Here is a 26,948-nt window from a genome sequence, read left to right on the forward strand (position 1 = left end):
CATTAATTATTCTAAATACGATTTTAAACTTTGATATAATTTTTATGAGTTGACTTCAATTTATTAAGTTAATTTTCATTAATAATACACAAATTTATTTTCAATTTATTTTTATTTTGGATCTAGTTTCGAGTTTATTTGCTAGCATCGATAATCGGGTTTGGATTAAATGTTGATTTTTAACTGGATTAGGGTAAGGCATGAATACCTCATCCGTTGTCATTCTTAAATTAAAGAGCTTAAATATTTGACAGATAAAAAAAAAAACAGATCTAACCGCATGTTTGATCAGAGAGAATGGTTACTCCATTCCCTTATTCTTAAACTAGAGAGCTTAAACTGCTAGGTTACAAGTCCATCTTTATTCAATTTTTTGCATGTAAGATACCACACATTTACACATGAACCTTCTGAAACGGTAAACTTACCATGTTAAAGATACATATCACTGACTTTTATAAATAGAAACATTTTATTATTATTAGGAAATTAGAATTGTTAGTCCTAGTAGAATAGATCCTAAGGGAAGTCCATGGAACTGACTAAAAAGAGCTGATAGCACAGGAAGGATTATGTGGGAGCTCAGTGGTAGTTGTTATATATCTCAAAAACACTTGGATGAGAATGATTCTTCCCACTCTCAGTCTTTCGTTTTTTCCTTTCGAAAAGCAAGAATTGATGGATTTTGTTCACAAATATTTAGTTCATGGATGCTTGCCCTCAGGCTCCCTCGCAGTACGTCCTTCTTTACCCATACTTATGTACACATATGTGTACATACTTACATTCGTACCTACATACATATGTACATACACAAGAAAAGAGCAGAGATAATCTAAATGAAATGTTTAAGCTTAAAGGTTTTCTGTAGACAGAGATATGAATATGGCGTATGTCAAACTGGACATCAGAGAACACAACCACCATATTGAACTTAAATGAAACTTCAGATAAATATGTCATACATGTCAATTTCTGCATCTTACAATAACTTCTGGACTAAATGATCCTTATTATCATCAGGCCATATCATGGAAGGAACAACACATAGCCCTCAACATAACTTATCAGTACATATTATGCCTCAAAGGTGCTGTTACCTTTAAGCTTCATTTGTGGCACTTTATGCTTTTTGTGGATGAGTTTGCCATGGAACCTGAGAGACGCAGAAAATAGACAATAGTGAGTTTTAATATAAGTTAATTGATCAAATTGATCTACATGGAGATCTCTTGTAACTGCTTTTGTTTTATTAATAAAGCATATCCTCTGAGTGAAAATAGTTGATCATCTTGATCAGATTTCTGAAAGGAAAATAAACATATAATTGGTCAGACAGAATCAGCAAATGCCAAACCAACTGAGTTTGGATTTAACAGTTTAAGCAATGGCCATTTGACTTTATCCAACACTGTTTTCCACAACTTCCCCCTTCCAGCAACGGGAGGTGGAGTAATCATAAGCAGGAACTGGTATTTATAAAGAAAAAACCATTTTGAAACACTATAATGCTCCAGATTCCCAGCCACCAAACAGATGGACCATTCAGCATTTTACATGTACCTCATCAAGTTACTAGTTTAACAAGTGCCCCATGCTGAAGGACTATCTGGTTGATTCTCTGGCATAGCATTTTGGAAATGTGGTAGCTCACTATATGCCTCATTCAACCTAGATAAAAGCGGGAATTTAGCCTACAAAAATAATACAAGAAGAAAAGGCACATTAGCAGATGCTCCAAAAAGAACACTGAAGGTAAAGAATAGAAGAGATATGTCCATCTTGAGGACTTGGAACTATGGTAAAACTAGATCATAAAGGGAATTCTAGCAGCAAAATGCCAAAGATTTAATACAGTCACATATGAAGCAATATTTCTCCCCGTAACTCCACTCTCTGCAGAAATAGTTTTTGTATAGCAAGCAAATCAAAACACTTTGAAAAGCTAAGTGTGTGCGTGTGTGAGAGAGAGAGATAGAGAGGGAAGAAAATGCAGAAACTAGAAGTTCATGGAATTAGCGGACTACCATGTCAACATTGAATCTTTCAATCCCAGCATGAACCTGTGGTGCTAGAAACAGATCAGCCTGCAAACAATAGCCAACAGGTAATATATGTACAAATTCTGAAGATTTGTAATCTAGGTAAAAAGTTTCAGCAATTTCTTATTTTACAGTACATTAGTAGTGCACTTCTAAAAGGACATTGTAACAAGTAACTCAATGCAATAGTAGGAACATCAAACAAAATTTAGAGCTACAGCTAACTCCTTTCATCTAAAATTTCAAAGTCATGGTTCAGGGGCAGATCTGCATCTAAATGTTGCCCAAAAGGGCAAGTGGTTTATATTTTGCACATCACATATTGCTGGAGGAAAAGGTACCAGTTTTCACCAGCACTGAGATTGCAGACTTGCAAAGCCAAGAGAGACAAATCATCTTTGGTGTTCACCTTCCCCACCCCTTCCCCTTCTGCAACCATGGTTGTCTCAACCTTTACAAAATCCATCAGACCACATTCATTCCAGGGGATACTAAAACTCTCTATCTACATCCTGCAACAAATATAAAAGCCTTCCAAACCCTCACATCTAAGCATGTGTTTGCCTGCTTTACTATGTATATTGGGCGTAAGTTGCATAAATAAAAACAGGAGAAAAAGAAACAAACCATGAAAACTTCATCTCCAGTTGCATATATTCCAGCATGGTCCTTTAACAACTTCTCAAGTGCTGAAACACAGAAGCATTAATCAAATCAAATGCCAAATCCATTCAAGGGAGCAATAACAATCTTAAATTGAAAACTTCAGCTCCAATCTTCCAACCATTCAAATTTAATGTTACATTTTCATTTCATTTTTATGTTTACTGTTGCTAAACTGTGATGACCACCATAAAAATGTGACTCATTAATGACGAACCCTACAAATGTTTCTTAACTTTATACCCTTCATTTTCACCCAAGATGCTCATCATGTGCAAATACATTACGTATATTAGGCATGAACTCTGGTCCTTCTACCAGTTAAGAATCTTCCACTCAAACAAGAAATTTTTTCTATGGTTCAAAAATATAGATTGCTTAGACAAGATTTCAAACTTTCTAAGTCCCAAAAGAATTTACATTCACATGTGAAAGGCCTATCCCATCCCACTGAACTTTATCAAGACAATGGAGGGCATAAATAGGTTATTCTATTAATCTTAATGAACTGCCAAATTTTAATAGCTCCACAGAACCAACACAGATAATTGAAACCATTATGTGATGACATCTGGTGTCCATCCCATATATTTTTTTAGAGAGAGTAGATGCACAACTATCAGGTGAGATACAATAAGGTAACTATTTGGCAGATTATCTTTTCATTACTTCTACCTAAATATTGAAATTATAAAACTAATATGAACATATTGCTAAGACAGCAAGGTGCAACTAAAAACATTGCAAATGTTGTTTGCAACTCAGAACTATTATCTTCGAAGCAATGCAAGGTTTTACATGGATGAATTTTGATTACGACGAGAAAGCTTTTGCAGTCCAATGGTAACTTCAATTTTATAATGTAAAATTCACCATTTATAACCACTCTTTTTTCCTCTTTTGTTCGGTTTCCCTTAAATGGGTCTTTTTTCCTTTTTTTTGTCCAGCAACCCTTATGGCATTTCATGCGAGGAGGTTAGTTATTTGATAGAACTTTAGGTAGTGCCTACCTTCAAAGCCCTTCTCAATATGACGTTTTGCCCAAGGAATTTTCTCATCTGGACTTGCTTTTTCCTCAATGTATTTCTGTAAAGGGAAAAGTGGCAAACTAAATGCAATTCCGATATATCTCAGAAATGCCTAAAAGAATATCTGCCTGATTTCAAAAATGAAATTAAAACATAAAAGAAGCAACTTCACTTAGGGACAAACCAGTACAGCTAGATTCTGAAGAGGCTGTATGCTTGAGCAAACAATATTTGCAGCCTATAAAATGATGCAATAAGTCATTAGTGCAGACTGCAGCATAACTTACTAAAACATAGTCCAGGCACAGCAGAGCATATAACCCAGAGCTTTGAGAAGAATAGAATAAAGCAATGTGAATTAGCAAGCTATTCATAGTTTGAGCAAGTTTGCAGATGATGGTTTAATCATTGAAGCTAAAATTTGGAGCCAGAGCAAAGAATCCACCGTTCTGAGTTAAATTAACTAGTTAAATATCATACAAAGCCACTCAGCTTAAAACGCGTTTCACATCCATGCATTGCCTAGCAAAAATATACAGAAGAAAACCAAACTGGTGGAAGAAAAATAAACAAAACAAGGTTAAAGAATGGAGTAACTAGAAGTGAAGAAAAAAAGGAAAGCAGAGACCTGGAAATTGAGTGCCTTTTTTTGAAGATCAGATGGCAACAGCGGATGTTGAGGGTATTTCTCCTCCAGATACTGTTGGTTTAGTTTCACAGTTGTTAAAAACAAATAACTCGAGCTAAGTAATGAGTATATTAGAATAGAATAGTAGGGTAAAAGAAAAGTGACCATGAAAATGGCAAAAGAGTCTGAAATGACAATGTCACCATCCACCAGCACCGGCACATACCCAATGGGATTCAGCTTTTGAAATTCTACCCATTTTCCAGTTTCAACATTTCAGTTACATATATTAATGAGAGAACCAGACAGAGTACAAATAAAGAATTAAGTAAATAAGTTTCTGACCAGGACTGAATTGCTCCCCCTTGAGCAAGTTAACGGGTATGTACTGGTACTCCAGACCTGCCACAGACAGAAGCCGGTAGCCAAAAGTAGTTAGTAATAGATGGAGAAAGGAGAGAATGGAAAAGAAGCTACCTTTGAGGTTGAGGGCAATCCGGATTCGGCAGGAGCAGGAGCTCCTCCAGTAAGAATAGAGCTTCAGTTTCTTCTCCTCATGTGCCTGCAGTTGTGTTCTTAATTAATCCATTCATCATCACAACCATAATCATGCTTGGTCAAGCCAGAGAGTAACGATTAAAGAGAGAAGAGATGGTACCATGTTTTTGCTGCAATCGAAGGTCAACACTCTAACATAGTCTCCTTCTCTTTTGTCTTGGTTTTATAAGAGGAGAAATGCCAAATTGCCCCAACACTACTCCGGCACGGCTCCACATTTTTAATACGGAAAATTCTATTAAAAGTTCATCGTCACCATCTCTGGATAAGAGTATTATAATTTTTTAGATGAATTAAATATACTTAATTAGAGATAATATCTAAAATAATCTTTGAATTATTCAAAAAGTTTTAAATAAATTTTTATTTTTTATTATATTTGAATCAAATAAATTTTTATAAGTTATAACAATAATGACGTAATATATTAATATGACATGATAACATGTTCATATGACATTTTTCTCTTTCTATAATATTTTAACTAATAATTACTAATCAATCATTACTCATAAGTGCATAGTTAGATCAAAATAAAAATACACTAATTTGATTAAACACAATAGAAGAATAAAGATTTATTTAAATTTTTTAAATAATTCAAAAAAAAAGTAATACATTATTCATAACCATTATAAACATTTTAATCTTTTATAACTTTTTAGATGAATTAAACATATTTAACTAACATATGTAAAAAGTCCTTAAACTATTACGAAATAAATCACAATGTGAAGCATGTCATAGTAATATTAATTAACATTTAGGTGACAGGTAGATGGGAATCCTTTGTGACAAGTAGAAAGAATGATGTGGAAGAAAACCTTAAACATTTTTTTATGGGTTCTTTTCAAAAATACCTCTCATGCATAAGGTGTTTTTAAAAATAACTCTCTCTATAATTTTAACTATTTTTAATCAAGAGAAATTAATTCTAAACAAATTTACCCTTAATGAAACAGACTTATATATTTATCTGCGTCTTAACCCAACCCATATGTTTGGGTCAAGTTTTTAACCATTGTAACTCATCTACCTTTCTCTATAGATCATTCATCTCCAAAGCATCCTCGTCAGAGCATTACTCAATAGGTATACTTTTTAGCATTTTTAGTAGCGATAAAAGCATTTTAAAGTAGTTTGAGCATAAAGGTAGGCATATTATAGAACTGAGAGAAAGTTCACATTCCATGCATTGAGTTAATTACCATATAATTGCATATATTTAACCATATCTAGAAAGGTAGGGATATTTTTCATGTTCTTCATTTCTTGTTTTTGAGCATAAAGGTAAGCATATTCTTCATATTCTTGTTATTTCAAGTTGTTGAATTTAAATTTGAATTTGGTAGTGTTGGTGGTTTTTTGCTCGAATGTTGACAAAGCATGCATGACTAGTTGATAGGGCATGTGTGACTGGTTTTAGGCATTAGGTTTAAGGGTTTTAAGCATTGCGTGACTTAGGGTTTGCGTGACTGGTTGATAGGGCATGCGTGATTAGTTTTAGGTATTGCATTTAAAGGTTTTAGGCATTGTGTGATTAATTGATAAGGCATTGCGTGATTGGTTTTTAATCATTGCGTAATTGGTTGATAAGGCAATGTGTGATTGGTTTTTAGGCATTAAGTGGCTGGTTTTTAATCATTACATGACTGGTTCGTAAGGAATTACGTGACTGATTTTTAATCATTGCGTGATTGGTTGATAGAGCATTGCTTGACTATTTTATAGAGCATTGCGTAACTGTTTTCTATAGTGCATTGCGTGACTATCATTGATTGAATATTAATGTTTTTCTGCATTTCTTGTGCTCAAATTTAATGCTTTAATATGTATTTGTTTTGTTACTTAATGCTTCACACTTGCTTCATTTATTTTCATTTATGTATGCAAAGATAGTAAAAACTGGTTATTGCTTTTTTTTTTAATTTTCCTTGATCATATTTGTTAAATGAAAATGTTATCTGTTTTTTGTTGCAGATCACTAAAACAAAGCAGGAGAACCTATAGGCTTTTGCTTCATGTGTTGAGAGACCAATGGGGCTTCAATGCTGGCATTGACATCCATTGTAAAGAGACGCAGCTGCACGTCATATGTGAGGCACTGCAAAAAAAAATGAGTTGGACTCAATGAAGAAAGCATGCTTCAAGAAGTTGCTGGACGTCAAATTATAAAAGAGTTTATATTGCACTAGTCTCACGCAATAGCAAGGCCCGCTTCTTAAAGCGTGAGTTCTATCTAGTGATAGGACTCAAGTTTGGCCCCATGCAAGCCATTATTTCCAGTCCCTAGAAGGATTCACCAGCAATACTAAGGAACGGAGAACCAGGTGAAACTCTAGGATGTGTTGATACGGTATAAAGAGGATAGTTTGATCAGGATGGAGACACGACAAAGATGGCCTTGCTCTTGATCGTGAAACAATATTTTCTTCGAACAAGACCACAAAAGAGCGGTGACTCCATGGCTGTTGTCACTAGTCGGGAACATCGACTAGTGGAATGCGTTCCTATGAGGCCCTTACTTATGGAGTCTAACTATGGATTACATATCAAGGGTCTTCCAAGTTCCACCAATGGAATCAGTTCAAAAGAAATGTTACCACCTCTATGGATTTGTATGGGAGCTTCAGGTAGTGTGCCCTAAGGTTTTTCCATTTTTCTTTTCAAATAAGATTTTATTAGGTGATTATAATGTTTTGCAATTTACGTGTAGTTCTTAGTGTTGAGGCGGTTCCTGATATCCAAAGTTGGTTTAGATCCAAATGCTAGTCTGAAAGCACTTATCCAAGAATGTTAAAATGGCATTGTGATGAGAGGCCCACAAACTTCCACAAACTGATTGGAGATTTGGAAAGTGACGGTAGGGTGAAGAACAAAACCATAATGTTTTTATTTTATTTTTATTTTGTTGTCATATGTTAACTAGCTTTCAACTTAATGGCAATGTATGTTTTGGTATAGTAGTGCGTATGAGGAACCTTGGAGCCAATTACAGAAGAAACCTTAAAGGCATATTGGGTCGACATTGATGTCCCTTTATCCGAGGGGTATCAATACATCCCATTATAACAGTTGGAGGGTCGAGCACCCTTCAGTCCCCAAAAAAGAGGAAGATCATCGAGCGCAAGGAGAAAAGGGTAACAAAAGTCATTAAGCAAAGGCGCATCATGGATGAGGAGGTCGATGCCCCTCCTATTACTCTTTGAAGCTCCTACTAGTCAATCATTGGATGATGATCAAATGCACAACCCGATGCTGCATCCTCAATTGCATATTGATATCTTTATGATATATAGTTATTTGGACTTTTTTTTATAATAATTTAGCTTAGTTCTTGTTGTAATGCATAGAAATTAGTATATTTTATTTAAATTATTTTAAATTGATTAATTTATGTGAGTCAAACTAATCTTAGTTAATTTTATGCTTAATTTGGTGTTAATGTGATTAAAATAGGTTATTATTGATTTATTTGTGTTTTTGTAGGTATTTAATGAAGGAAGAATTTTAATGGAAGAAAGAGAGCAATTTCAAGGTGCAGACCTTCACTCCATATGTTTTGGTATTTCAACCGTAACTCTCTCTACAAAGCTCCAAATGAGATGATTTTTTAAACCATTGGAAAGAAAAAAGAAAAAGCTACAACTTTCATGTTTACCAATTTTCCCATTTCGGCTTGAAAGATGGTAAAAACCATGTTGAAGTTGAAGTTATGCAGCAGTCTTAGAACAATTACGATTTTCGCTAATTAATGGGTCGAAGCCGCGACTCACGTAACCTGACAAGAAAATTCTGATTAGAATTGCCTTCTTTCTTCATCCAACTTGGACTAACTTCAAAACCTTATAAAAATAACCTTTCGGAGGACTTTTAAAGGGGGAGAGCGAAACACCAGATTGACAATTGAGAATCAAGCCGCAAAGTCATTTAAGCTGAGAAGAATTTGGAAGGAGTTAAGAAGATTTGGAAGATCAAGATTATAAAATCTTGGGTTCTATCATCCTTTGGTTATTCTCTTATTTTTTTTTAGTTTGATTTGAATGTTTAAATTTAATTTGATGATGATGTGTGACTTGATAAGGAACTAATTTATTTATCTAAGATTATGATTGAACTTTATATATAGTCTTATTTATTTATCTCTCTTTTACTTATGTTTGATGGCTTTAAGTTATTTATTTTATTTTATTCTTAATGCTTCTGATTGCCTAATCACCAATTAGATTGAATTGAAAACCTAGGTTAAATCTTGACGAAGAAGATTTAGGTAAACCTTGAGTAGAATAGGTTATGATTGAATGCATTTTGTAGATTAGGTGATTTGATTTGCATATAGGGTAGATATACACTTATAAGCCATACGTAGCCAAGATTATAACATGAACTTAATGAATCTGTCTTTAATTTAATTTGCATAGACATATAGTAAATTAATTAGAAAATATATTTTTATGAGAAACTCAACAGAGACTTGTAAATAATTTAAGACTCTAGGTTAACAACTTAATCCATTAAAGTAAGTTAAGAGAGAGAGACAATAATCAGATGAAGTATTGAGGGATATCATAATCTTAGGTCTAGTAGTTAAGTGAGTTTTATAAAACAAATTTACTATTTAATTTTAGTTTCAATTTATTAGTTTTAATTTTTTTAATACATTTAAATTTAATTGTTTGGATAAGATTAGGTTGTGTTAATTTAGTAGTTAGCAAGTAGGGATTAATTCAATTCCTTATGGGATCAACACTCTACTCATCACTCTATTATCTTTGCAATACGTATACTTGCATGAGTAATAAATTGAACAACACATGCAGCCTTAAAACATGAGATAAAATGGATGAGGATGCAATGAAAGAAGGACCTTCAGTCACTGTAGCAATTATGATGATTCTAATAACGAAGTAAAATTAAAATTGAGCAAATGTAATATATTGAAAGTAATTATTCGTAAGCTACATAATTTATATATTAAAATTATTAAAATAAGAATGAATATTTTTTTGAAAGTCAAAATAACATGAATATTAATTATGTTTATTAAAATTTTCTTAATTTTAATGATGAAATTTTGTAAATTATCTTTAATTTTAATGATGAAATTTTGTAAATTATCTTTAATTTTAATTACTACTTTTTTATCTTTTACCTTTATAATTATTTATAATTATTCCACCTTGTGAAAATAATTTTGGAATCCCGCAATAATTTTGGTAAGTCATTGTTAACTTTAATCAATTAATTGTTTCATTTTTTATTTTATCCCTTTTCAAAAGTAATTTCATAAATTTAATTCATTCAAAAAAAAGAAATTACGTAAATAAAATGGTAAAATACACTGACCCTCTAACTTTTGGCCATAATTACATGCAAGTCCATTAGTATTCAAAATGGACAGTCTGCCCTAAATGTGTAAACGATGTTAATAACTAAACGAGAAATGTCTAAAATACCTTTCTTTTTTCTCCACTCTTTTCCATTCTCTCAAGTTGGTTGACAACACTCTTTTACACCGATCGGTCACCTCATGATCAGATCTAGCCATGGAATGCCAAATCCGGCTGGATCTCCCCTCAACATATACCAATTTTATTAATTTTTTCCTTTTTGCAAGATTTTTTAAGGCTGTTATTAATGAAATGGCTATAAATAGCCTACATTGTGTTGCCCTTGCATACAGATTGTGTGAAAAGGAAGAAATTCCTATTGATGATGAGAGCTTTAATAGATGGGTCTTACTTGAAGATAACCTTGTCTTGCTTGTTGTAAAGGGGTTTTACGTGAAAAGGAGAGGAAGCGTTGCACACAAGTAAAAAAGGATGTACCAGAAACTGCAAAAAGGAAGATTGGAGCAATTCATGAAGTATTGAATGTTGCGCTAGGTAGAAAAGAATAGATAAATAGTAGAATAATGATTGAGAAGCAAAAAATAAGAGAACGGTAGAATAATCGTATTGCTAGAATAGTAAAGTAAGATTGAGAATAAATAGAGAATAGGCGAACGGTAAAGTGAAGTTGAGAAGCACTAAGTATAAGAGGGCTAGAGAGAAAAGCTTTGGGTGAGAATGTTTAAGCTCAGCTCCCCAAAAGAGAAAGTGACTCAAATGAATTGTGAGGGCTTTATATATAGTGCTAGAAGTAACGATCATTCAAAAATAGGCTTTCATGCTTGTAATGAATGACATTGCTATGAAGAGCTTTAATGTGAGTAATCATTAATGTAACCCATTATATGGATATTAAAATGATGAGTTTATTGCATATAATGAGTAACGGTAACAAATTCATTTTGTGACCATTAAAGTAATTGGATGTAATAAGATTTATTCTCAAGTAGAAGGTAATAGAGAAAAGGTATACATGAAAAGTTATAAAAAAACAAGTTAAGTGAAAAGGTGTATGTGAATAGGTACAAGAGAATAAGTGTATGTGAACAAGTATAAGAGAATAAGGTAAAAGGAGGAAACATTTATATTATAGGAAAAGGTTAAGAGGAAGACCTCTTAACTACTTCCATATTTAAGCCATTAAGTCAAACTCTCTAGAACATCCTTAAGATGAAAGTAATTCTTGAATCTTGTCACTTATTCTGGGTTGCTTTCACTATCATCTGTGTGAAGTGGCTATTCCATACCTAGTAGTTACTCAACTTGTATGAGTTGTTTCGTGTGAAGTAGTGCTTCGCTTGTTCTAATTGTTTCATGTGAAGTAGTGCTTCACTTGTTCTAATTGTTCCGTGTGAAGTAATTCTTCACTTATTCTAATTTTTCTACATGAAATAATATTTCACTTGTTTTAGTTGTTCTTATTATTCTATGTATAGCACTACATTGTAAAACAACTTTTAAAGAGAATAAGTAGTAACCAAAATCAACTATTTACACTTGTTATAAACGGTATAAAGGTATAGGTACACATATTTTTTAGTTATAGTATGAATATCCATTATTGGTATTTTAACAATGGTATTTGTACACAACTGATTATTATTTGTTAGTAGCCTATCTAACTTTTTACCTTGGACTTTATGTTTGATATCTACAAATGAATTTATGCAAAACAGCATTAAATGGCAACATAGACCTTGTGTCAAAGATTGAAACAACTCCTCCTTCCCTTTTCGAATGTGAATTTTTAAATGAGATATATCACTAAACAAAGTTTTTCATGCACCGATATGCAAGCATGTCGATTTGTCATTAGAAACAAAGTCACTCTTTGAAGTTTATTTAGGTAGATTAATTCTGACAAAGAAAAAAACAAAAAAATTTGGAAATGGTGTATTTAACCTTCATACCATGGCATTTTTCCCCCACTTTATAACATTTTATTATGTGTACTTTGTGCCACACAATGATTGATTACTTTTTTTATGTTCTAATCATTGAATATGTTCTTGCCACTAAATTTTAACAATAAAAAAGAAAACCATTGTTGAGATTTTGGTGAGTGCAAACAATTTAGTGAGCCATCAATGGTTTTATTCTGGTAAGAAAAGAAATCTTACCTTTCCTTCAGTGAGACCCTCAAATTTGATGAGAAATATGCCAAAAAATAAATGGTGTGCTGTTGTATTAGATTATAATTACTTATTGAAAAAAGGTGGTCTCTTTATACGCATAAAATAAGAAAAGTTTTTTTTATAAAGTTGAACTATGGTTTTCCATTTCTTTATAGTTATTAGTTTGGATGCATTGTTTGAATTTGAATGTAATTTTTAGTGCCAAAATTCTAGACTTCTTGTGTTTTGCCTATTTAGAGATTGAGTTTAGAAGCTTTCCATATTTTTGAATTGAATTTGCAATTGAGCAAAAACTGTCCCTTGAGGTGTTTTTCCATTTTTCTTCAATTATTTTAATTAATCATGAATAGTCCAACTTCATTGTGAACTAGACTTCTCCATAATGAAATTGTTGCAATTTTTAAGCTAATGTAATTCTCACTTGTAGGATCCTTATCGTCCAAGTGTAAAAGATGCTGTGAAAATATGTATGGATGCTGGTGTTAAGGTACTTTGATGGCTTCATAAGATTAGCTTCAATTTATCCTATCCTAGTTACCTAGCAAAGCTACTTTATAGAGTTTCTTGTGTTGAATGGTCAAATTTTCCATCTTTTTTTAATTATTATAATTTCAAACAAATACTTGATATTTTGATGAATGATAATGATATGTGCAAAAATATCAATTTTCATATATTATAATTAAACTAATTTAAAATCACTAAAGGGAACCATAAAATTATGAATCTTTAGGTATGCATGGTCATTGGAGACAATATCCAAACTAGTAAAAGCAATGGCTTTGTAGTGTGAGATACTTAGTTGTGTTGAAGATGATACTAAGCTTACCATCATTGAAAAAAAGGTGTTGCGTGCCTTATTTGAAAAAGGAAGAGAAAAAGTGGCTAAGAAGATAACGGTATCTGTTAGTTATAATTTTTTGATTATATACCTTAGTTTCTGATACTTTTTCTTAAATGTCAATTGCATGTTTTGTTGATTCAAACATGAAAAAAATGGCTATTTTGGAGCGATGTGTAGGTAATTGGGGAGATCTTCTCCAAATGACAAGATTTTGCTTGTTCAAGCTTTAAGTAAGGGAGGGGATGTTGTAGCTATGACTGGAGATCGTACGAATGATGCTCCTTCACTTCATGAGGTTCATTGTCTCTAAATCTCTTTCTAGGTTAACTTAGTTAGAAACTTTCTTTAGTGTGATGGTGCTTTATAATGTATCTTATATTATTTACCTTATCTGCTAAGTATTGGCTTAGTATCTATTCATATCTTTAATATACTTGCATTTTCCATTTTCATACTTGTTTACAATTACCAAATTGGTATGCCTTTTCCACTTTAATTTTGGACCTACAATAATATTATAATATAAAATTTGTGTGAATGTCAGTGATAAGTCATCAAATGTGGAAAATAGTTATAATGCTTAGTACTAGTTATGTAAGCTATCATGGACTAATTCTTTCACATTCAAACAGTTTTGTTTGTATATGTAATAAACCTTTACTCTGCCTTTGATTCTGCATGGTGACTGCACCTTGTCTTCGATCCCTTCCTTTACTTATCTACCTATTTTGCGTGTATGTTTTTTCCTTCCCATTCAATGTTGATTGCATTTTTACTTGTTTTGTAGATATAAGTTTGTCTGTTAGTATTTAAGGTACCAAAATTGCAAAAGAAAGTTCAGATATCATTATTTTAGATGATAATTTTTCTTTCGTTGTGAAGGTTAGTATACATATTGCATGCTTTAATGTGGATATTATTATTACCCGTCTTCTTGTATCCTACTGCTGAAATTAAGGAAGGCTTGTATCAAATTTTTAGTTATTGATGTTGATTCCATGAGTTTTTTATGATAATAAAACATTCCCATTTATTAATGTCTAACTATATTACTTGAGTGTGTAGGATAAAAGTGTATGTCACTTAGTAGAATAACCACTTGGAAATAAACATCAAAACTCATCAGAATAAGAGGTCACAAAATGAGTTGCAAACAGAAGCCTCTTAGTGAGATAACCAAGAGAGTTAGTAAGCTAAAATCCAAAAGTGAAGTTAGCTGCTTCAAAGACAGTAAGCTCTTAATCGATTAAAGTCTTACTTAACTGATTAATAGAATAAAACAGATTGCAAAACAGAGAAGACTTAATCGACTAAAAAGTATGGTTAGCCAATTAAAAGCTTATTGTCAGAAAATTTGAATGTGAATATCTGAAGACAAACTAACGACTAGAAAAGATTTTAAACTATTTTCAACGGTATGAAGCTGTCAACATCCATCAGAGTTGATTTTTCAAGTATAAAAGGCATTTCCAATGGTTAAAAAGAAAATGGGATGCTACCAAGAACAAAAAGAAACAAAAAATAGCAAAAATCCTCTCAATTCTTCATGTGTTTCAATCCAATCTTTGTAATAGAGTTTAACACCTCATCTTGTACCATTCAGATTAGGTTAGTGATCATAGGTACATCTTCATATCTGTATTCCTTGATTATTTAAAGTGTGAGAGGCATTCTAGGGGGATTAATCAAACTTAGGTTAGCTTGGTTGTTGTTGTAGGTTCTAACTCAACCTTAGAAAAGTTAGATTTTGGGTTTTGATTGATCTTCAAAAAACTATTGTTGAAAGGTTGTGGTTGAGCCTATGAAAATCCATTGTAAAAGCTTGGTGGATGCTTAGGAAATCCACTGATTCTAGTGAATTGATTTGAAAATCCTTGATTGAAAGATCAAGGTAGTAGATGTAGGTCAAAGATGTTGGTCCCAAAGAGCGTGCTTGAGGGGGGTGAATAGCACTTTCGAAATGACACTAAAATTCATTCCAAGTAAAGAGCTGATTAAAGTAATTTGAAAATGAAAATTTAAAGCTTGTTGGAGGAATTATTTAAGTACTAAGAGTAATAAAAGAAAGTAGATAAAACACAATGATTTATAATGGTTCGGTCCTTTTGACCTACATCCACTACCTTGATCTCTCAATCAAGGATTTTCAAACCAATTCACTAAAATCAGTGAAATTCTTAAGCTTCCACCGAGCTTTTGCAATGGCTTTTCACAAGCTTAGTCACAACCTTTAACAATGATTTTTCACGGGATCAGCCAAAACCCAAAACTAACTTTTTTAAGGCTTAGTTAGAACCTACCACAACAACCAAGCTAACCCAAGGTTGATCAACCCCTTAGAGTGTCTCTCACACTCTAAGTAAACACGAAATAGAGAAACGATGAAGCACAATTGATCACCTAGCTGATCTAAGATGTACAAAGTTCAGTTCAGACACTTTTTCAAAGGATAAGAGTGAAATACAAGTGTAAAAAGAAGGTTTTTGGTCTTCTAAGCTCAAAATCACTTTAAATAACTTCTCTATCTTATTTTTGATTGTTGAGAAGCTTTAAATACTTGCAAAATCACTTCTGGTAGTTAGAGAAAAAAACTAGCTATTTCTGGCCGTTATTTTGTCCTTTTGTGCTTAATTTCAAATTTCTGACGGTGAGCTTTTAGTTGACTAACTATACTTTTTAGTCGATTAAGTCTTCTTTGTCTCATAATCAAATTCTTTGATGGTAAGCTTTTAATTGGCTAATTATACTTTTTAGTTGATTAAGTATCCTTTGTCTTGCAATCTGCTTTACTTTATTAATCTGTTAAGAAAGACTTTGACCGATTAAGAGCTTACTATTTTCAAAGCAACTAGCTTCACCAACTTTTCTTTGTTTGATTAATTCTTCTCTTAGCTTGGTAACGTTGGTCTTCCATTTCCTTTAAATAGCCATGAGATATGTTAGTCATCTGAGACTTCTTGAATTGTTCTTCACAAATTTGACTACCTTTATTTTGGATCTTCACTTTTGGATTTTAGCTAACTAACTTTCTTGGTTAATTGACTAAGAGGCTTCTGTTTGTATTCAGCACCCGCTTAACTGATTAAATCTTGTGTTAACCAGTTAAGACCTTTTTGTCTGTCCTTATAATAGTGCCAAGAATTGCTTTAATCGATTAAGGATTTGTATTAATCAGTTAAGAATAATCTATCTTCATTAAAGCTCTTTCTTCTTTGCTTGTTTAACCAATTAACCCATCTTGCAATCGAACAAGCATCTTGACTTGCTTTCAAATACCAAATATATTAATGAATTTAAACTTTCTCCTACACATTTAAACAATATAATTAGACACCAATAAATGAAAATATTTTGCTATCATAAAAAATATATAGAGTCAACATTCTCTATCTCTTATTTTTTATGATGACAAAACACTATTGGATTAAGAGTACAATATCTATGTTCAATATGAATGCTTCAAACCTTTATGCATAATGAGTTGCTCTCCCTTAGTCAATGCATCTAGTTTTCTATAAAAATTTGTAATAAAATATTTATAATATCCACAATAGCTAAACAAGATATACAATATCCACAGTAACTAAGCAAGATATATTGAATATCCACAATAACTAGCACATGATATTCAACAAAACCATAACTAAGCATCACACACATAAATTAAACATGAAGACCTATTAAACTCTATTTAACTTAGTTTTTCTTCTCTTTTTTTTTTCTTTTTCATCATTAAACAAGATATTCAAAACTCCCCCTTAATGAGTGCATCTAGATTTTTCTTTAATCTTTAAATTAAACTTTAATGAATGAGAATCATAAGCACTCATACACCTAAGTTATACAAGTTTATAGATATAGTTCAATAACTTCAAAAGTCAAGCTTGTGTCTATGTAAGAGCAAATGTATGAGAGTTAAATTATTTCAAGAAACTGTCAAAGATTATTCAAATAATGTTCAAGCAAATTTGATCACTTTGTTATAATCAAAACTGTAATAATTTTAAAGCTAACAAAAAGACTGAACCACTATAAATCTTTGTGCATTGTTTACCCTCTTTTATTTCTTCATTTCATTATCCTTTAAATCATTCTTCCATCTAGTTCTTAATTTTTCATCATTTACCTTTAACAAGCTCTTAATTAGAAGTTAAGTTTAACGATATTTAGAAATACTATTCACTCCCCTTCTAGCACACACCTAGAGACCAACGATTAAGGCTCACCTTTGTATCCTTAACATAGGTTGTATGTTGGGATTGTTTTGTCTATACCAATATTCAAAAGTTTATACAATTCCAGCTTACAGTTAATGTTGATGCTCTTGTAATCAATGTTGTAGTAGCACTATCTTCTAGTGATGTTCCGTTAAATTTAGTGCGGGTACAGTTCTTTCTTTGCCCCTCTAATGTACTTACATCTGTTTTGATTTAATTTGACTATAGTTCAAAAGTTTAGAGCTTAATAAATGTTTTATAATTTTTCCAAAAAAAAAAAAAAGAGTTAATACCCAAAATTACCTTGACTTTTTGCCTATGAAATTTGGATCAAGATGAAACAACATAACCCCCACAAAGAGACAGGCGCGATAGAAACATAAAAGGCCCATGTGTCAACAAAATAGAAAGTCATACGAGTTTGCTTTTATTATAGAGGTATTGATGCTAAGCTGAAATTTTATGTTACTAAAGTGGCGCCCCCAATTTGTGTGGGTGTCGATTTTTTTATAAAAAATAATTTTAAATAAAAAAAAATAGTAAGAAGTAATTTTAAATTTGAAAACATTATAAAGAATAGTAATAATAATAAATTAAAAATAATTATTTTTAAAATATTGATATTCTTATAATATTTTTCCATGTCTTACTAAACAAAATTTTTGAAAAAATTTGATTTTTTATATCTTAATATATGTTAATATTAATATAATCATATTTTGCTAATTACGATGATTCTAATAACGAAATAAAATTAAAATTGAGAAAATATAATATATTGAAAGTAATTATTGATAAGCACATAATTTATATAATAAAATTATTAAAATAAAATGAATATTTTTTTAAAAGTCAAAATAAAATGAATATTAATTATACTTATTAAAATTTTTTAATTTTAATGATGAAATTTTATATATTATCTTCAATTTTAATTACTACTTTTTAATCTTATGTCTTTATAATTATTTAGAATTAATCCACCTTGTGAAAATAATTTTGAGATCCTCCAATAATTTTGATAAGTCATTATTAACTTTATTCAATTAATTGTTTATTTTTTTGTTTTTTATAAAAAAATTGTTTTACTTTTTATTCTTATGCCTTTTTAAAGTAATTTCATTAATTTAATTCATGAAAAAAAAATTACATAAAAAGAAATAAATTGGGTAACCGGGTTGAGCTAGGGTGAATCCGACCCACCTCTTCTTTTTATTCTTTTTGTGTCTATAAAACGACGTGGTTTGGGTTTTCCTATAAAATTTTAACTTAACCCTAGCATGCAAACCCGTTTCTCTTTTCTTCATTTTTGCTCTCTCCTTCTTCTCCTACTGACCCAAGCAGCGGCAGCCAATCCTTTCTCTAAACCCTCTCTCCCTTACTCGGTCCTCGGCGCCGTCGCTTTCGCCGCCCTAGGCCTTTCTTGCAGCGGCTCCCTCTTTCTTTCCCTTTCCTCTTTTCTTCTCTTCCCGTTCCTGCCGCCAGTTTCCTCTCTTTCTAAAAAAGTCTAGCCATCGTTGTCTCCTTCACTCTAAAAACTGTATCACCCACCTCGAAATCTATCCTATCCGTATCACCTGCCTCTCTGTCTCCAAAAAGAAAAACATATTTTTCATTCTCTCTCTAATAATCCATTGAATCAGGTAATTTTAATTCAATAATTCTCATTTAATTTTAGTTTTGTTTGCACTCTCTATGCATTCATGTTTCTTTCTTCTGCAATAAGTGATCTGAAAAATAAATAATTTGTGCTAAATTGAATCTGGAATTGATTTATTTTGTATTGAATGTGTTATCTTTAATCTGGGTATTTTTATTCTTTCAGAAGGTGTTAGATTTAGTTTTAATTAGTGGTGATGATCGGTGATTTTGAAGGGATTAGATAGATTCTAGCTTCACATTATTGGATTATGTGTTATTGGGAGCTAAAGACTCTGGGGATTGCTGCATCTGTTGATGTTTTCTTTCTTGTTGCATGGGAAGGGAAAATGGAGTAAAACTGAATTCAATCAAAGCCAGAGCGCGTGTTGGTTTTAATTTTTTGTGTAGGTTTTAGCATATATGGGTTCTAAATCAGTTGAGGATATTCACGGTTTGGAGTCAATCAAAAGATTTGTACATCCCTGGACAGGTGTCATTACCACACCTGTTCAGGGATAATTTTAAAATGTGTAACAAATCAAATAGTATCACCCATCTCCCAGACAGGTGTCAACACGGAACCTGCCTCGGAACAGTTTTACTATGTGTTATTGATGGCCTTTTAATTTTGGCCTTACTTAGTTCTAGTGCTCTCGCATGGAGTCCTATTCTGAGTTATTATAAATTTATGTTGGAGTTTTTGTGTTGTGCTTTTGAAGATATAGAGAGAAACCCCCTTTTTTAACTGTGTTTTCTATTCTTGGTGCAGCAGGGTTGAGCCATTTCCAACATGTTATTAAGCTCATTTCCTTTTCCGTTTCAGTAATTCCTTGACACCATGAGCAGTGCCATTAGAGCCAGAAACTTCCGCCGCCGGGGCGATGACATTGATGATGATGGCAACGATGATAACAACACCCCCAACATTGCCTCTGCCACCGTCACCGCCACAAAAAAACCCTCATCTTCAAAGCCCACCGCAAAGAAGCCCCCGAAACTCCTAAGTTTTGCCGACGATGAAAATGAAGAAGAAACTACCAAACCCTCCTCAAATAGAAACAGAGATAAGGAAAGGGAAAAACCCTTTTCCTCTCGGGTTTCCAAACCCTTATCTGCCCACAAAATTACCTCCACAAAAGACTGCAAAACCCCTTCTACTTTACCTTCCAATGTCCAGCCCCAAGCTGGGACTTACACAAAAGAAGCGTTACTTGAGCTCCAAAAGAACATGCGTACCCTCGCCGCCCCTTCATCACGAGCTTCCTCTGTTTCATCTGAGCCTAAGATTGTCCTCAAAGGCCTTCTAAAACCCCAATCCCAAAATTTAAACTCCGAGCGAGATAATGATCCTCCAGAGAAACTTCAGAAAGATGACACAGAGTCTCGTTTGGCAACGATGGCAGCTGGAAAAGGGGTGGATTTGGATTTTTCAGCTTTTCCCGACCAGGCAACCATTGATGCTATTAAGGCCAAGAAGGACCGGGTTCGGAAGTCGTTTGCAAGACCTGCGCCTGATTATATATCATTGGATAGGGGGAGCAATCTTGGTGGTGCTATGGAAGAAGAGTTGAGTGATGATGAGGAACCAGAGTTTCCAGGGCGGTTGTTTGGTGAAAGTGGGAAAAAGGGTGTGTTTGAGGTTATTGAAGAGAGAGCAGTGGGTGTAGGTTTGAGGAAAGATGGGATTCATGATGAGGATGATGATGATAATGAGGAAGAGAAGATGTGGGAAGAAGAGCAGTTTAGGAAAGGATTGGGGAAGAGGATGGATGATAGCTCTAATCGGGTTGTTAGTAGTAGTAATAATAGTGGTGGAGTTGGCATGGTTCATAATATGCAGCAGCAACACCAGCAAAGATATGGGTATTCGACAATGGGTTCATATGGTTCGATGATGCCCAGTGTTTCACCAGCTCCTCCTTCAAGCATTGTTGGAGCAGCTGGGGCTTCTCAAGGTTTAGATGTTACTTCCATATCTCAACAAGCTGAGATTACCAAGAAAGCTTTACAAGAGAATGTTAGGAGGCTTAAGGTATCCTTATGTTCGCTACTTGTATCTTTAGAGATTTTGAATAGAGTTCAAAGTGGTTTAGTTAGTGGTACTTTACGGTCCTTTTAGGGTGTTGTTTTAATTACCTAGGAGTAGGATATGAGTTGTATCCTTTTGATGTTGTTGTTGCCAATGGTTTCTCTCCGAAGTAAGAATGCCTCAGTCTAAAGTCAAAGGGTAAAATAACAGGAACTTGGAAGAACATGGTAAATATAGTTACACAAATAAGGAGTCAACTTTCCAAGCATCTCATATTACATAAATATTCTATTTAACTCAACTCACACTAATCATATCAAATCTCTCCCTTGGTAAAACAGACTAATTGTCTTGATATTATGCAAGTTCTTTAAAGCTGGAAGGTTGCTAGAAACTATAACTTTTGTGGTTTTGGTTTCATTTTTCAAATTTTAGTCATTTAGGAGCTGCAGTGGTGTGGCATTCCTCTGGAATGTACAGCTGAGAAGCTTTTTCTTGCTCCTTGATCCAGCTGATCTTTTTAATTCTTCATTCATTCTTTTAGCTTTTCTGCCTTGCAATTTATTTACAGTTTCAGACTTTTGGGTAATTGATGTAATCACAGTAAACTGATCAGATGAGATGTAAAATTTCTGGTGATTCCTAATTGTGGCCTGAACTGACTAGATAAAAGATTCTTTGGGCAGTTGAGCCAATATGGATTAGACACTCTGGATGCTTAAGAGTAAAGAGATGTGTGTCAGCATAACCTCAAGAAATTTCTCTTAATTAATGTGGGAAGAACACTAGATATAACTAATAGCCCAGACTGTACATACATATAAACTTCCTCTCTCTTGTTCTTGGGAACTCACATACATTCTTTTGCATGTCATTGGATTGCTGAGAGAGATTGTAAGATATCTTTTCAGTATTTAATTTATATTTGGGTATGGGGAAAAACAGTGATGATAGGATATGTAAATTGTCATATGAATGCTAATAAAGGTTTTCCTCAATGTGAAGCTCTGTTTTCGCATCACATCAACAAACTGTTTACTTTTTAAATTGGTTAAATGCGTATGAATTACTTCGTCCCTAATCTCTTTTTCCTTACCAGGAATCTCATGACAGAACCATTTCATCATTGACAAAGGCTGATGAGAATTTGTCAGCCTCACTTTTTAATATCACAGCTCTTGAAAAGTCTCTATCTGCTGCTGGTGAGAAGTTCATCTTTATGCAAAAGCTTCGTGATTTTGTTTCTGTTATATGTGAATTTTTGCAGGTACGCCCTTATTTGATTCTATGTTCTGCTTTCTGTGTGCCAATATCCTTATATTAGATATCTGTTCTGGATCTTATATTAGATTTCTCTCTCTCTCAGGGTATGTGTAGTTTGAAGTGTAAACAAGTTACTTTTTATATTTAGAAATTCATAAGTTATTTAATATTTAATAATAACTCCTATCAACAAAAAAATTCTAATAGCAACAAAATTAGGAAATATATAGAATTAAAATTTTAATGAATGATAGAAATTCACTTTTTATTGAGTTCACTTCAATCTTAATTACTAATTAGATATTAATGCTATATATAACTTTATTATTATAAATATATAACTTTATTATTATAAATAAAATTGTTAAGGAATAATTTAAGAATATAATAAAACTTTATGTCCTTTTACATCCAAAAATGTTTGAAGACCTTCATATAGATACACACATGCTCATACACAAGAAGATTTGGTGATGTAGCACCAATGATCTCAAAATAAACACTGAATAAGTAAGCTGAAATTTCATTTGTCATAATCACAAAACTCAACTATTCATTTGTCATAATCACAAAACTCAACTAACATATTCAAGTAACAAACCTCAATTTCTCAATCATCAACAGATATGAGAAACTGAATTAACAAAAAGTACTTATAACTACACCTTAAACTCTACTATAAATGCAAAATATCAATTATAACCTAAAACCAGCTGAATACTTGAAATTTCAATAAAGAACATAAAAGTATAACAAAGTATTAAATAAATTCATAAACAATTTAATGCCTCAGTTAGCTTCTTTTCTTGTCCTGTATCAGTTTCTGGTTTCAAGGTTTCAATTTTCATCAATTCACATCTTCAACATTGATGTATTTGGAATAGAAAGAAGATTAGACTAACAGGAGTTTTATTGTATAATTGTGGAACCATTGAACACTACCTGTCCGACTAGAAGCAAGAGTGTATGAAAACTTTTGGTTGGCATTTAGATGGTGTGTGCTATACTTGCTGCTTGATTTTTGTGCTTTAGCCTGGTATTAGGGACGTCATTTGTTTGGAATGACCCACTGTTAGATCATCAGTTTTCTTGAGGCTTTGTTTATTAAAAGGAAAATTCTTTTCACAGATGCATGTAAGTAGACCTGCATGTTAACCTGTACTTACTAGTTTACTATGGTTTTCTACTCAGCATAAAGCTCCCCTTATAGAAGAACTTGAAGAGCACATGCAAAAACTTAATGAAGAACGTGCATTATCTGTCTTAGAAAGAAGATCTGCAAATAATGATGATGAAATGGTGGAGGTTGAAGCAGCTGTGACAGCGGCAATGTTGGTTTTCAGTGAATGCGGAAACAGTGCTGCTATGATTGAAGTTGCCGCAAATGCAGCCCAGGCTGCAGCTGCTGCCATTAGAGGACAAGTGAATTTACCAGTGAAGCTAGATGAATTTGGTAGAGATGTGAACCGGCAGAAACATTTGGATATGGAACGGAGGGCTGAGGCTCGTCAACGCAGGAAAGCTCGATTTGATTCCAAGAGATTATCATCCATGGAAATTGACAGTTCCTACCAGAAAATAGAAGGAGAATCGAGCACTGATGAGAGTGATAGTGAGAGTACAGCATATCGGTCAAACCGCGACATGTTGCTTCAGACAGCAGATGAAATTTTCGGTGATGCGTCTGAGGAATATTCCCAACTTTCTTTGGTTAAAGAGAGGTTTGAAAGATGGAAGAAAGATTATTCTTCGAGCTATCGCGATGCTTATATGTCATTAAGTATTCCTGCTATTTTCTCTCCATATGTAAGACTAGAGCTTCTTAAGTGGGACCCACTCCATGTCGATGAAGACTTTTCTGATATGAAATGGTAATGGTAGTTAACTTGAGTTCTATTGCGCCTTTCAAGAATTTATAAATTAGAAAAGGTTTTTCTGAATTCTAATAGTATTGAAGAATTTATAGATTAATTATGCCTTTCAATTGTAATTTTTTATAGATAATTAACTTTACACTTTAGATACATTTATATTGTATATATAATAATTATTTAAAAACAAATAAATACTAGTTTAACTTAACCTGTTTAAAACCTTGGGATACGGGCTTGGTTATTTTGTTCTATTGTGATTGATGGCACCCAGAGGTGCATGCTTGAATGAACAAACACATATTAAAGGTTTAAATATATCTCTTTCAATGATTGATTATACTAAGTATTTGTTTTCCCTTTTTCAGGCATAATTTGCTATTCAATTATGGTTTTCCAGAAGATGGAAGTTTCGCCCCTGATGATGCTGATGCTAACCTCGTTCCTGCCCTAGTGGAAAAGGTTGCACTTCCAGTGTTGCATCATGAAATTTCCCATTGCTGGGACATGCTTAGCATGCAAGAAACGAAGAATGCTGTTTCTGCCACAAGTTTGATTATAGATTATGTTCCTGCTTCTAGTGAGGCTTTAGCAGAATTATTAGTTACTATCCGCACTCGTCTAAGCGAAGCTGTTGCCGATATTATGGTATTTGGATGTTTTAACTCACTCTCTCTCTCTCTCTCTCATTTGTGTGTGTGCACATCTGCAAAATGCATCAGTGCCTGTATGTGCCTGTCATATCTGTGTCTGTGTGTACATGCCTGCTTTTATATGGGAATAAATGTTGTGTTAACTTAGAGAGTTAATGTTATTGTTCTTTGATATTTACTTCATAGGTCCCAACATGGAGCCCACTTGTGATGAAGGCTGTGCCAAATGCTGCACGAGTTGCTGCATATCGGTTTGGGATGTCTGTTCGTTTGATGAGAAATATCTGCTTGTGGAAGGAAATCCTGGCATTGCCAATTTTAGAGAAGCTTGCTCTTGATGAGCTTTTGTATGGTAAAATATTGCCTCATGTTCGAAATATTACTTCAGATGTTCATGATGCTGTTACAAGAACAGAACGCATTGTAGCTTCTTTATCAGGGGTGTGGGCAGGCACAAATGTCATACAAGATTCCAGGTATTAATAATGTCTGTTTAAGAGGATACCCTAGTGGTTAATAATGGATAATCTGGTTAATCAGTTTGCATTAAGTTTCCTTAAACACTTTATCTTCACCAGGTGTAATCACTATGATGCATCTGTGTGCCTATTGAACTAAGTAAATTTGAGCAAGCATGGTCCAATTACACTTGGCACTGCCTATATCTACAAAATTTGATTAAATGTCTCACATCCTGCCCCTGCAAACCCCTTCCCCCTCCCAACTGTGGATTATTGTTTATTTCGTCTGTGTTTTCTTCTTTCTCCCTGTCTTGTACTACAAACATTACTTTACTCTTCTTTTCAAAACTATGTATACTTCTTGAAATGCACACATGCACATGCACTCTTAGAAGTTATACATGCATAATTAGTAACATAAAATGCAGCAGTTTTCCTTTGCTTTCACTTTTTAGAGGACATATACTGCAAATGTACCGGTTTGATAATTGTTGACTTAATTAAAAATGACATCTTCTCACTCTGAGTCAGAGGCTTCCCTCCTGCTTCTGTCTCATGATTATGTGTTTTTAAAAACCTGTGCAGTCGCAAGTTGCAACCGCTGGTGGATTATGTGTTGTTGTTAGGAAAAACACTGGAAAGAAGGCATGCATCTGGTGTGACTGAAAGTGGGACTGGTGGACTAGCTCGTCGGTTGAAGAAAATGTTGGTTGAGCTCAATGAGTATGACAGTGCAAGGGATATAGCAAGGAGGTTCCATCTCAAGGAAGCATTATGAATTATGCTGTGAAGTATATGATATGATTAACTGGATTGACTGAAACTAGTTACAGTTGTCCATGAATTGAAGAAAGGTATTGGGTATACTCGATTAATACGGCAAGAGATCACCATTGCAAATTTAAATTCTGAGGGTAGCTTTCCTGAGCATAGGTTGGGCTGTAACTGAGATGCTCTCTCTGTAGACCCCAGTGCTTTTTCCTCCCCACTTTCAACCGCTACTTCTCTTTTTCCATTTAATTATTTATCTTAGACCTCTGATGTTAAGATGGATGTATGTGCTCTCTCATATCTTCAATAGTCTTCCAACTGAAAGCTCTTTTGAGTTCTTTGAAAAACCTTGTAAAATTTTAGGATGCAATATAATTCTTTTGCTAGTGTTTCTGGTCCACTTTTGTTGCCACTTATAAAGCGTTTTTTTTTCTTGTTCTGCTGCTAATAGTGTATGAGATAGGAATAGGATCTTTCCCTGGGATTCCGCTAATAAAAAGGATACTGGTTTAGAACGTTAAGAGGCTTTCTGTATATTCAAGTGATATTTCCTTTTAGGTTCTGTTTCTAGTTAAATTGTTGTTAATAGCTGCAGGAAATGCTAGATTTTTTATTGCATCTTCACTTTACTCTCACATGGAAGATGACACTTGTTTTGCGGTCTATTGTTCAGTTGCATTTTTCTTTGAAATGCTGCACTTTGCTCGGATGCTGCTCAAAGCAAATCATGTAAGTTTGTTTGTTCTTTGATAGC

The 26,948-nt window shown here is 33.3% G+C and overlaps 2 protein-coding genes and 1 pseudogene across 6 annotated transcripts; 2 read left to right on the forward strand and 1 right to left on the reverse strand.

Moving 5' to 3' along the window:
• Window positions 1–918: 918 nt before the first annotated feature.
• On the reverse strand, window positions 919–5,130 carry LOC18586923 (glutathione S-transferase zeta class-like). Of its 3 annotated transcripts, none has more exons than XM_007010516.3 (11): window positions 5,020–5,130; window positions 4,839–4,923; window positions 4,707–4,763; window positions 4,527–4,612; window positions 4,362–4,433; window positions 3,924–3,971; window positions 3,716–3,791; window positions 2,670–2,731; window positions 2,028–2,087; window positions 1,564–1,694; window positions 919–1,156 (listed from the first exon to the last, which is right to left on the reverse strand). In XM_007010516.3, the coding sequence occupies exons 1-10, from the start codon at window positions 5,020–5,022 to the stop codon at window positions 1,581–1,583; spliced, it is 663 nt and encodes a 220-aa protein (XP_007010578.2). In that variant the 5' UTR covers window positions 5,023–5,130; the 3' UTR covers window positions 919–1,156; window positions 1,564–1,580. The 3 variants fall into 3 exon arrangements, with proteins under 3 accessions (XP_007010578.2, XP_007010577.2, XP_007010581.2); XM_007010515.3 differs by having other exon boundaries at window positions 3,918–3,971; XM_007010519.3 differs by lacking the exon at window positions 1,564–1,694 and having other exon boundaries at window positions 3,918–3,971.
• A 5,335-nt stretch (window positions 5,131–10,465) lies between these two features.
• LOC148760440 (calcium-transporting ATPase 9, plasma membrane-type-like) lies at window positions 10,466–19,372 on the forward strand (annotated as a pseudogene).
• LOC18586866 (GC-rich sequence DNA-binding factor-like protein) lies at window positions 18,791–26,594 on the forward strand. Of its 3 annotated transcripts, none has more exons than XM_018129466.2 (7): window positions 18,791–19,148; window positions 19,916–21,178; window positions 22,275–22,442; window positions 23,630–24,309; window positions 24,678–24,957; window positions 25,149–25,438; window positions 26,009–26,594. In XM_018129466.2, the coding sequence occupies exons 2-7, from the start codon at window positions 19,985–19,987 to the stop codon at window positions 26,199–26,201; spliced, it is 2,805 nt and encodes a 934-aa protein (XP_017984955.1). In that variant the 5' UTR covers window positions 18,791–19,148; window positions 19,916–19,984; the 3' UTR covers window positions 26,202–26,594. The 3 variants fall into 3 exon arrangements, with proteins under 3 accessions (XP_017984955.1, XP_017984954.1, XP_017984956.1); XM_018129465.2 differs by having other exon boundaries at window positions 19,919–21,178; XM_018129467.2 differs by having other exon boundaries at window positions 19,970–21,178.
• The last annotated feature ends 354 nt before the right edge of the window (window positions 26,595–26,948 follow it).

This window comes from Theobroma cacao, chromosome 10 (genome assembly GCF_053813885.1).
Source record: "Theobroma cacao isolate CCN51 chromosome 10, ASM5381388v1, whole genome shotgun sequence".
In the NCBI taxonomy this organism is placed as follows: Eukaryota; Viridiplantae; Streptophyta; class Magnoliopsida; order Malvales; family Malvaceae; genus Theobroma; species Theobroma cacao.

Bases quoted from the DNA above. Each gene is read 5' to 3' on its own strand.
- LOC18586866 (XM_018129466.2), top strand. From the start codon at position 19,985: ATGAGCAGTGCCATTAGAGCCAGAAACTTCCGCCGCCGGGGCGATGAC. The intron at 24,958-25,148 runs GTATTTGGATGT...TTTACTTCATAG, and splicing joins AAGCTGTTGCCGATATTATG to GTCCCAACATGGAGCCCACT. The intron at 25,439-26,008 runs GTATTAATAATG...AAACCTGTGCAG, and splicing joins AATGTCATACAAGATTCCAG to TCGCAAGTTGCAACCGCTGG.
- LOC18586923 (XM_007010515.3), bottom strand. The intron at 4,434-4,526 runs GTCACTTTTCTT...CTAAACCAACAG, and splicing joins ACTCTTTTGCCATTTTCATG to TATCTGGAGGAGAAATACCC. The intron at 2,088-2,669 runs GTTTGTTTCTTT...TATTGTTTGCAG, and splicing joins CTGGAGATGAAGTTTTCATG to GCTGATCTGTTTCTAGCACC.